Raw genomic sequence first — 12040 nt, 5'->3', positions numbered from 1 at the left:
GCTGAGATGAGATTTGGCTTAAGCTGATGTATTCTCTGGAAAAACTTCTCGAGGGTTGCTAAGAGAGAATTGCAGTACATATCAGAGTACAGCTGATGCTTTGATACAAACGCATTCTCATTAGGGTTCTCTTTTCTACTTTTATTATTTTTTAAATTGTGTGTGTGTGTGTGTGTGTACATGACTTCTGGTGCCCTCAGAAGGAAGAGGCATCAGATTACCTGGAGCTAAGTTGTGAGCCTCCCAATGTGAATTCTGAGGACTGAACTCAGTCAGGTCCTCTGTAAGAGCAGTACACTTTCTTAACCCCTGAGCCACCTTTTTAGCCCCCTCATTAGTGTTTTCTAGTGTTACCTGTGTAGACATTGTTCACACAGAACTTATACCCAAGACTAGTTGCCCCATTCATTTGAACACATCCATTTTTAGAAACACAGCAGACAGTATCTAACTGGAGATTATTCAGAAGACAAGGGAGAAGAGTAACAATCCGGAAGTTGGACCCTAGAGTTTAGGTGTGTTGCACACCTGAATTATCTTGTGCAAAACCTTCACTAGAAAATGTAAGTGATCCTGATCAGCCCAATCTATCTCTCAGGATTATATTAGGCAGGTCAAATGTAGAAACCCACTATTTTAAAAAAATTTGTCAGTAACCAGTTACCAAATATATGTATTTTCTATATATGTGATTGGCATCACTGGAGATGGAGGATATACTGGTGAATAATATAGTTTAAATCCGTGTCCTCATAAAGTTACTCTTCTGTTGCAAGATTTAGCAAACAGATGAATTACAGCATAGTGTTTTAATGGCCAAAGCGGAGAGCACAAGGCACAAATAGCACAGAATCAGTTCCCAAAGGAGGTTGAAATGGCGGTGAATGATAATGGGTACTTGTAAAGCAAAGGACAGAAGGCACAGGAAAAGGAAAGGCTTTTTTGTAGAAATTTTGTGGCAAAGTTTAAGGACATGTTATTGTGGGAGTGAATGCTTAAGAAAACAAAAAGGAAGAAGGATTTTCATGTGACTCCAAGTCAATCTGCGGGAGTATGAATCAGGAAGCAGAGGAGGGAAAAGAAACACAAACTCAAGTCTGCATGACCAAACTTTGGAAGACAAAAAGAGTAAGTTCTGGGGAAGTCCACACCACTTAAAAAGATTTGTCTCAAGGTATTTTGCCAAATGTGGTATCTGGAGGAGAACTTTGGCATATGCTAAAATGCCAGACACTACTGTAAACAGGGAGCTTGGGTGTGGAAGGAAGGCTGTGTCTGGAACTCTGTGGAATGGGAACCCAGCCTGGGAAGACATGGACTATGCCAGTCCACTTCAAGAAATCACAGGATGGGTCTGGGGAGATGGTGTGGTTGGCGAAGTGCCCATCACGGCAAGAATGAGGGCCTGAGTTTGGATACCCAGCACCACGTAAAAAGCCAGGTCTGCTACGCTTCTATAACCCCAGTGTGGGGGAGACAGAGACAGGCAGATCTCTGGTGCTCAGTAGCCAGCTAATTTAGCCAATCAGAAAACTCCAGGATCAGTGTGAGACCCTGTCTGTGATAGAGAGAGATATCTGATATAAACGTCTGGCCTCCATATGCATGTATACACATAGACACACACACATGCACATACTCACACACAGGAACACATGCACACATACAACACTCCTACCCCCCCTCACACATGAAGGAAATCACAGGAGAGAGAATGGGTAATGGGTGCTAAGGTACTCTTGTACAGGAGCAAGTACTTCTAAGTTTCTACACACAGTGGTGTCATATGGTTGGCAAAAATTAATTAATTTTATATTTCATCATAGACCAGTAGAGAAGAAATAAAGAAATCATAAATGTTTGAGGTGATAACTATATACCAATTATGTTGATCTGATCATTAAACACTTTATACAGGAATTAGAATATCATGCTGGGTCTCATTAAGTACATACAATTGTATCAGTGAAAAAATTTAAAGACATTTGAAAAGTAAACATTTTTAAATATCAACACGCTCTATTAAAATAAAGTCAAAATAGGGAACAATAAAAATGAAATTGTAAGAACATGTTGCAAAAGCAGAGTTTGTGGGCTGATGTTGAGATGAATATCTTAGCACGTGTGAAGACTGAGAGCCAAGGACCATTTGTGGTCTGAGTAGGAGCATTTTGTTAAACAGAAATTCAATGTGTGGTTCACTCAAAACCTCAGAGACTCGCAGAGTTAGGTTGCGACTGAACCTGTGATTCTTTGATAAAACTGAAGAAGTAAAATCTAGATTTGAATTCTGAATTTTGAAATGTGTGCTTCTGACTTCCAAGATGACTGTTCTTCTTTCTGGCACAAATTACTAGGCTTTAAGAAAAACTAGGTAGACGTCGAAAAAGACAATTAGGGATTTTGATTGGAGTTTTAGTAGTTTGTTAAAACCATTATATTTTTTTTCTTAAGCTCAATAACAATTGAAAAAAAGGAAATCAGAGAATGATATATTTGTTCTCCAGCTGACTTCTGAAAACTACAGTCTGTCAGTAGCTTGAAGCTCTGAAGCCCAGATTTCTGAGGCAAACTCCGTCTCCGTGTACAGAGCAGGAAGAATAAAGGAGGGACTTCACTGGGGAGGCATGTCGGATGTCCTGCCTCTTCTCCCTTCTTGTATCTCTTCCGTTAGAACTGAATTCGGTGACCGTATTGTTTGTTAGGCACTTTTGAGTATGAACAATTATGCAAGGGCAACAACTGTAAAGTGCCATGTAGGTCACCCTTGCTTAGCTTTGTATGCGCGTGCCATCTCATACTCATGTGCAACATGTTTCATCCTCTGCAATACCACCACACCACATAGATACTAGCGACAGTACAGCCCGGGCTGCATGCTAGTTACATATGTCACGCTAATCATTCCCATGTGAGCTCTGAGGGTAAGAGCTCTAAGCCATCTTTGTTCAGTATCTCTGTTCTGCAGCCCAAGACTTGGCATGAAGAAGGCTTTTAGTAAATGGTTAATGAAGGAGTATGGAGGGAACTAAGGGACAGGATTGGGACTGGGGGAGATGGCTCAGTTGTGCTTGCCTCACAAGCATGAGGACTGGCATTTAGATCCCCAGCACCCATGTAAGATGGTGGGCATGGCAGAATACGCCTGTAATCTCAGCGCATGGGAAGCAGAGACAGGCATATCCCTGGGGCTTGCTGGCCAGCCAGTCGAGCCGAATCAGTGAGCTTCAGGTTCAGGGAGAGACTCTGTATCAGACAATAAAGTGGAAGTGACAAAGGAAGATATCTGCCTCCACGTACAAGCACACACACATGCACACACATGGAGATATATGCATCCATTGCACAAACACACAATAAGTGTCAGGATTGATTAAGAAGACTGGAGGAGTTATCACTGGCAGAAAGAAAATAAATCACGTGTATCATACAGACTTGTTTACAACAGTCATGAGTAAGATTGTACACAAACCAGCCCTTGAAGAAAAGACAGCTATGTTGGAAAATGCCAAGAAATGAGGAGACTTAGAAAAAGAAGGAACCAGAGACTGTACCTCATGTGAACTGTTGTTTAGTGACTGCTCTAAGGAGGGATGTCAGGATGTCACATATATAAAATGGCTGCTCTTTTGCTGTCTTTTTTTTTTTTTTTTGAGACAGAGTCTCCCTATAACCCCAGCAGGGTTGGAACTTGATATATAGACCAGGCTGGCCTTCATCTCACAGAGCTCCACCTGCCTCTGTCTCCCGAGTGTTGGGGTGCACCACCACACCCAGCCATTTTTGCTTTCTTCATAATGGAACAGAGTGAGGGGACAGACTTCAGTCTGAGTTTGGAGGAATTTGCTTGATAAGCTTTAAGACTTAAACGATAAGAGGAGAAAAGCTTCTCAAAGAATCTTGATGCTTCTGCTTCCAGCTGAAACCAGGAAACTCAAAGGCAGCAAAAGTGAAAAGGAATACGTTAATGGAAATTTTGAACCTAGAAAAGGTTTGATTTGAATTTGGAAGGAAAGTCTGGGTTGGTTTACTGCTCCCAAGTGTTACTGCTAAGATTTGCTGGCTTTTAATTTGTTTATTAGATTTCGCTTATTTAATATCATTATGTTATGTTTTGACTTTGCGGGGTGGGTCCTCCAGTTTGGCAGAAGGCTTCAAGTCAGGAAGGCAGACTACCCAGAAGTTGCCTGTGTTGTAAGAGCATGTCTACTCAGCCGCAAATCAGCCGTCCTACTTGGGAGGGTTTGCTGAGCATTGTGTGAACGATTTTCTCCATTACTTACATAGAAGGGTAACACTTTAATTAAAGCAACATGTATACATAATTTAATAAGTGCTTGCCAGAATTGATTTTCTCTAACAAAAAAAAAAATGATAGTAAAAGCAGTTTTTATTCTAAATCACTTAGGGAATTATGAAATCCCTAAGCCTCAATCTCTAAATATTTGGGACTGTAGGGGCCTATGCAAAGTAGGCAAGCTGAGATCCAGGCTTCTACTCTGGGTTGGAATCAAGGTTTGTATGCTGAACTGCCATCTCTTTTTCTCAAGGAGTAAGGCTTCCAACATTTCTTCCTTGAAGAAGCTCAACTCTGCATTCAGGGTCTTAAGTGAGTTCTTCAGTAATTTCTGGAGTTCTCTTCTATATTTGGGGGGGCCTCTTGGATGCCCACTTATTTTATCTATACATGTTCCTTTAAGTCCCTACCTAAGACAAAACTGCTTACTACTCACTTTTTAGGCTAAAATAATGCGTATTTGCAGTTTTCAAATAACAGTAAGAGAAACTTTCTTAATTGAATCCTTGGCTAACCTGATAAACCTCTTCAGGGGTCAAATTATTTAATTGTGTAAAATCCAATCATATTGGCTTTCTACTTAGCTGAATCATCTTAGAATTTACTGTATGTTTCCTTTCTGTACGGACCTTTAATTTTGACAATAAAAAAGCCCGTGAATAACTATAGCATTTACATGAGAGTTTTGATAACTATAAGCCTTGACCCTTGGCTAGGTGATCAGAAGTATTAGGAAAACTAACTAGACCAAATTAAGGAGAAGTAGATGTCTTATTAATAAGCAATGAAGCAAACTTTAGACAACTTGACTCTTCCAATATTTATCATTTGGTAAAGTTTAATATGCACTAAATATTGGCTTTTTTCCTTTCCTAGAGAGACATCTCCTGTATGGACGACCTGCTGTGCTTTATCGGACTAGATATAATATCTTATATCACACTGACTTTGAAAGTGGTTACAGTGAAATATTCTTAATGCCTCTCTGGACATCGTATACTGTTTCCAAACAGGTTATCAAGAAAATTGGGGTTTATGCTCTTCATCTAATAGAATGACTGTTTTGGTTAATAGAATTTTACTTTATTTTTCACAATAGAACCCCCATTGCATCTATTGCAGGATTTTATCTATTGGTTTCTTTTGTGTGTTTGTGCATGCATGTGTGTGTGCATACATACATACCATGGCATGCCTATGGATGTCAGAGGACAGTTTGCAAAGATTGGTTCTCTCCTTCTACCATATGGGTTCCAAGGATTGAACTGAAGTCTTCGGGCTTGGTGACAAGCACCTGTGCTTGCTTTTTTGTACGATGTTTTGAATTAGTCTTTACTCAGTGTTCTAATTGTCCCATTGTGGTATGTTAAGTGTTGAAGGGAGCACCCGTGTTCTTTCAGATTTTTTTTACTTCATTTAAATTTTGCTTAATAGTTCTGGAACACATCAAGGTTTGTTTTGTTTTCTTGTTTTAATGGATATTAATCTTTGGAGCAGTTTTCAGTTAGTAGCAAGATTTAGTGGAAAGTAGAAAGATCCTCAGATACACTCCTGCTGTGTCCTTCCCACTATCAGCATCTTATTTGTGTTTTAATAAAAGGTTTAGTTGGAGTTGCAGCTTGATGATGAGATATGTACATATAGACTAGGAGTTTATTTTGTAATTGTATGTTTTTAATTTGCAAATATAAATGAAGGACAACCTTGGGCATTGTTCCTCAGGAATGTGACCATTCACCTTATTTTTTGAGACAAGGTCTGTGAGAGGCTTGGAGCTAGCCAAGTAGTCCTGGCTGGCTGGCCAACAAGCCCCAGGTTCTTCCTGTCTCTGCTCCCTACACTGGAATTGCAGGAGTGCTCCACCAGGCCTGGTTTTTTTACCTGGGTTCTGGGGACTGAACTCAGGTCCTCGTGTTTCACCAGAGCTTTGCTGACTGGGCTGTCTCCCCAGCCCATGTCTGCTATTCTAGAGAGCATGAGGCTGTTTTATGTTTGAGACAGAGTCTTGCTGGGTAACTCCAGCTAGCCTGGAACTTGCTATGTAAACCAAGCTGTCCTTGAACTTGTGGGCAATTTTTTTGACTCTGCCTCTTGAGTGATGGGGTTACAGCATCACCGCTATGCCCAGATAATTTGTGTTTTGAGACAGACTTTTACTATATAGCCCTGATTGATCTGGAACTTGCTAAGTAGACCAGGCTGGTCTGGAACACACACTGATCTGCCTGCTGAGATTAAAACTGTGTGCCACCAAGCCGTGCCAGGTTGCTAGTTTTTAAGCAATTTTTTTCTATAGTAGTAGTTCTGTTTTATATATTATTTAAATTTTGATAAAAATAGTCTTCTGTTAAAAAGTTAAAAAGTTTGAAAATTATTGACTTACTGTATTTACAACAAAGGACTTTTTAAAATGAGTTGGAATATCAGATTATGAATGGGGTTTTGGTTCAGGCTGCTTGTAGTAGAGAATCTAGCAGTATCCCTGTCATTCATTTGGCCCTATCTCTGCAATAGCATGACTGAATGTCTCTGACTCCCTGTGCAGGCCGAGGTCTCCAGCATCCCAGAGCATTTGACCAACTGTGTTCGTCCTGATGTTCGTGTGTCTCCAGGGTTCAGTCAGAACTGTCTGGCTTACAAAAATGATAAGCAGATGTCCTATGGATTCCTTTTTCCTCCCTGTAAGTTACAGAGTGCCAGGCTCTGATCACTCTGTGTACGTGTATGTATGAATGTATGTATGAGTGTGTATGCATGTGTGTGTGTGTTTGTCTTTCTCTCTCTCTCTCTCTCTCTCTCTCTCTCTCTGTGTGTGTGTCTATTTCTCTGTGTGTCTGCTGTGTCTCGGTCTGTCAATCTCTCTGTGTGTCTGTGTGGGTTTTGGGTTCTGGAGTATGAAACTTGCTGGTTACGATTTTAGTGTTTCAGGATCTCTGCATGAGGAAAAACTTATGAGACTGATTCTTCCAAAGTGAGCCTAAAAAAGACTAGTTTTCAAAAATCCAGCTGGCTAGGAGAAATCTAAAGTACAGAGAAAACTTACCTTCCCTCTTCATATTGTTAAATGAGAATCTAAAAGTCAAATGATAAATCATTAAGGCATTAGTTCTGGGCCTGGAGAGATGGCTCAGCAGTTAAGTGCACTGGCTACTCTTGCAGAAGACCTGGGTTCGATTCTCAGCACCAACACGATAGCTAACAACACTCTGAAACTCTAGTTCCAGGGAATCTGATGTCCTTCTCTGACTTCTGTGGGCAATGCATGACTCGGGTACACTTACATACATACATGCAGACAATACACTCTTTGCTTGGCAGTTTTATACATTTCTAGAATGAGTTTTAAACAGTGTCATCCTGTATTCCCCATTCCCCTCCTTCATCCCCTCCCTCTCCCGCTGGGGCCCTTCTTTGCAAGGAGGGCCTCGCTTTTCATGTCTTCTTTTGGTGTGTGGTCCACTGAGTTTAATGAGTCATTTTCCTGAGCATGGGTGGGAGGCTATTTAGTGGAGCAATCCCGTAGAGGTGATTTCCTAAAAAATAATTATGACTCATTATCTTAATGACATTTTTAAAGAGTCTGAGTTGTAATAATGAAATCAAAGAATTGATAGAGTCCAGAACTAGGTAGGAAGACAAGGGTTGTAAACACTTCTGAGAGCTCTCGAGGAAAGAAAAGTGGCTGGGGGGGGAGGGAAGTGGGAAACGTGTAAGGAGTGAAATGAGAGGGTAGACGGGTTCACCATGTGCTCTTTGGATTGGTCTGCAAGACTTTCTCGATTGACGTAGATTTTGGTAAGCAATGTGCACTATTTATTTTCCTAACGTTTAGATCTGAGCTCTTCCCCAGAAGCTAAATATGATGCATTCCTTGTAACCAACATGGTTCCAATGTATCCTGCCTTCAAACGTAAGTCCAGTATTTACCTAATAAGCTGTTACTTAAGAAAATAAATATTTCTAAATTTACCGCTTACCCTTTCTACCTCCATGTTGATTATAATAATAGTTTGCAATTGTTTAGCTTTTAGACTTTTGGAAGATCTTTCATGTAAATTTTCTATGGCTGACCTGCCTGTGAGGGAAGCTGGTGGGTCGTTTGACCCTTATTCATAATTAAGAAACTGAAGTCACGAGAAGTGACTCAGGGCACAAGTGGAGGAAGCTGAATTCAATCAAGCCCGTGTTTTCTTTTCATCTGCAGTGCTTTCTGTTTTGATGCCTGTTATTTTCATGATTGAGTCTTGTCTGAATTTTAGAAGTCACTTGCCACTTGACATCTGTGTTTCTTTACTGACCTTGTCAGCAAAAACTGATACTTGAAAGGGGCACCTTTCTCCTTTAGGGTGCTCATGTGCTCTGAATTTTGGCCTAAAACCCAGAAGGAGATTAAGGAGTCCTCTAGCTTATGAGAGTATTAATTTCAGATGGTTAGATGGCTATGAAAGTGGTTATTTTAGTTTCTTTGAACATATAATCTATTTGTTCACTAGATAAGTATTTTTGGATGATAGTGATTCTGTATTAGCGCCATACTATATTAGAACCATAAACCATGGCCCTCAAAACCAAGTTCTAGTCCTCACTACTCACTATGTGATCATAAAGACACCATTGATGCTTTGGTTTTTGAAACTTGAGAGGTTATTCCCCTTCCTCTCCCAGTACTGAACACTGAACTCAAGGCCTCACACATGGTAGACAAATATTCTATCACTTAGCCTTATCCTCAGCCACCCCTCCCCTAGAGACTAGGTTTCATGTAGCCCTGACTGGCCTTGAATTTGTTGAGAAAAACTTTGAACTTCCAGTCCTCTGGCCTTTGCCTCATGCTGGGATTGCAGTTGTGTGCCACCATACCTAGTTTATGTGATACTGAGAAGGAAGCCCACAGCTCTGTGTGTGCTAGGCAAACACTCTGCCAGCTGAGCCATGTCCTTAGACCCCAAACTTAGGAAAGTTTATTGTCTGACTTCTAAAGCTTTTGTGAATTTCAGAGTTAATTGACTAATAACCCAAATAATCTATTTTTAAATTTATTGTTATAAATATTCTCTATCATCCACTCACCCATCCATCCATCCATCCAGAAATCAGAATTACATAGCTTGTACTTTTTACTTCATTTACAGTGAACAGTCCTTTATGTTGACAAGGCAGTTGGAAAAGGAAGTACTTCTTGCTAAATTACTTGGTAGAGGAGTATTGAGCTATTGTCTAGGACCCTCAGAGCTCAATTAGAGTCTCAAAATAGGAATGAGTAATTATGTCAGCTACAGTGGTAGACTCACTTGATATAGTGAACTAGCCCATACAATTTAGAGAAAAAGATGTTTAGTCCACATCCTGGTAGTAAATGAAGGTTTATTCAAAGAAGTGATTGGATCTAAGGCTGTGTTGCTTAAGAGTAAAAAATTAAAGTCTGTGTTTTAAAGAACATTTTCAGAAAGTCATATAGGTACATTTATCATAATACAGGATAGAATACAGTTTCATTTAATTGCCCCAAATTGGGGTTTTCTGGGTTCCTTTATTCTTTATTGAAGTCTTTTTGACCAACTAGTAATAAAGGAAACTCATGGTACCATCCTGAGGCTGATGTAGAGAAGGCCTTTTACAGAAAACTTGCTGTCGTCCTCCCTGGGAGAATGGTTTCTCACGCACCTCATTTCCGTGGGTTTGGCTTTGGACTGTTGTTGTGGTGGTCTCTCCTCTCCTCTGCTTAAGTTACCATTCGCTCTTTCTTTCGCTGTCTCTATCCTTTCTTTAGTCTAAGTAAGTAATCTTCAGGGTTGGGCTCCGGGGGCTACGCTGCTGTTTTCATTCAGAGTAGACTATCAGAAAGCTCTGGAGTGCATTAGAAGTACTGGAGAAAAATGAACAAGATTTTTTAGTAAGAGGAGAAAAGTGGTGGGAACAGCCTGAGCCTCCCGGTCCATGTGTAGAACAGAGCATCATGAGTTGGCGTTTAACTCTTGAGAACCAGCTCCCTGCTGGTCTTTCCTGTCCTCGCTCAGTCCCTGCTTTTGCCTTTCTTCTTTTCCAGTCCAGTCTTCTCATGCTTCTCTGGTGGGCTGTCATGTAAAATGGAGCTGGGTGGCCAAGAAGTCTGTAGCAGGTGTCCTTGAAAATGAGAACTGAATAATAGAGGAGGAACCACACTACACAGGGGAGGAATTTTCCAGGCATATAAGGAAGGGCAGATACAAACCCTTAGGCTGGGATAAGTTTGGCAAAGTTGGAGGCCAGGAGAGAAAGCCATGTACCTGAGTAGGAAAGTGAGAGAAAGCAGAAACCATAGAGGTCAGAAAGGAACACTGAATGGGAATTGAGTTATTATTTTAATTACAATAAGAAATCATCTAGAATATCAGAACTAGACACTGTGTGAACATGCCACCCCGTGTGTGTGTGTGTGTGTGTGTGTGTGTGTGTGTGTGTGTGTAGATACAATCAGATTTGTAGAGCAGAAGGATTCACACATGGAGCGAGATAGCTACAGGGAAGTAAGTGCTTCCCACAGGGAGCTGAGAACATGGTCTTTTGTAGTAGTTCTTAAAGGATGGTAGTTAGGCCAGAGTATAAGCAGTAGGTACCCAAATCAGGGACTGGAATGACAGAAACAGTACTGACACCGTTTGTTCATATGGGTATGGAGGAAAATCAGGGATAGCACCTAGGACATGAATGACTACGAGAGCCATTAGCTATGAAGGAGAGGGCCAGGGCAAGGCAGGACTGAGAAGGAAAAGAAAGAATTCTGTTTGGGTAATGTTCAGTATTCAGGTAGATTATTCGGGCAGGGGGGGGAGTTGTCTAGAGCACCACAGGGAGATCAGGGTTGAAGACAAACTTAAAGGCTGGCATATGGATGGAGTTAATTAAGGAGAAGGTAAAGGGTGACCTTGCTCTCAGTTCCTTGGCAACACCACACTTCTCTTCTGCTTATACTGCTCTATCTGACTTGTTCTGCCTCCACATCTTTGCCTAGGGAACACCTGCTCATCCAGTCTTCAGTTCTCAGCTCATTAACCTCTACTGGGAACCCTTCCCTGACCTCCTGGACCATGTTTCCGGACTGCTTCCCCAGCACTGCCTCCAAGCTCTTATCTTTCCTTCTGCTAGTTCATAGTGAAAAACATAGGTAACATGCTTCAGAAACAGGTTCTGATGAATCATAACAGCTCTTGGCTCGTGACACTGCACTTGTAGAATACATCCTGCAGAGGGTTTGTCTGAAACAAATGTTTCTGTTAATGACAAATTGATGTTTGTCTTTGCACAGGTATCTGGAATTATTTCCAAAGGGTTCTGGTGAAGAAGTATGCTTCAGAAAGAAATGGAGTTAATGTGATCAGTGGACCAGTTTTTGACTATAATTATGATGGCTTACGTGACACAGAGGATGAAATCAAACAGTGAGCTTCTCATTTCCAATCCTGTGTGATGCCAAAATTCTAAGGCATCACTCGAGGACGTTTTTTTCAAATATTTGTGTGCTAGAAAAGACTTCATACCCTTGCATTTTTTCCATTGAATCTCATTTTTAAAAATCTTTAGTTGTTTTGGATCTTGGATTTAATGTGGTATTGGTAGCTGGAAGTGAATTTTGAATTTTGTGGCAAATAGATACAATTTTTCCTTCCATGGTAGAGAAATATATCAAAAATATTTTTGAAACTATTATTTATTCTTCAGCAACTCTTCAATGGAAAGTTGTGATTTCTATTTATCTCCATTATT

General features: G+C 40.6%; 1 protein-coding gene across 6 annotated transcripts in view; it reads left to right on the top strand.

The window, feature by feature from the left end:
- Positions 1 to 12040, top strand: part of Enpp2 (ectonucleotide pyrophosphatase/phosphodiesterase 2) — a 123675-nt gene that overhangs the window by 103957 nt on the left and 7678 nt on the right. For 3 of the 6 annotated variants that reach the window (XM_008837974.3, XM_008837972.3, XM_008837973.1), the window contains exons 20-24: positions 3920 to 3991; positions 5174 to 5310; positions 6843 to 6978; positions 8130 to 8207; positions 11583 to 11715. In XM_008837974.3, coding sequence (XP_008836196.1) covers positions 3920 to 3991; positions 5174 to 5310; positions 6843 to 6978; positions 8130 to 8207; positions 11583 to 11715 — 556 coding nt within the window. The remainder of the gene's footprint in view (positions 1 to 3919; positions 3992 to 5173; positions 5311 to 6842; positions 6979 to 8129; positions 8208 to 11582; positions 11716 to 12040) is intronic. The other 3 variants (XM_008837978.3, XM_008837976.3, XM_008837977.1) reach the window with 1 other exon arrangement.

Source organism: Nannospalax galili, unplaced genomic scaffold (assembly GCF_000622305.1).
Source record: "Nannospalax galili isolate Female #2095 unplaced genomic scaffold, S.galili_v1.0 scaffold17, whole genome shotgun sequence".
Classification (NCBI taxonomy): Eukaryota; Metazoa; Chordata; class Mammalia; order Rodentia; family Spalacidae; genus Nannospalax; species Nannospalax galili.
Note: the sequence above shows the minus strand (reverse complement) of the source record. Positions and strands in the feature narration are given on the sequence as shown.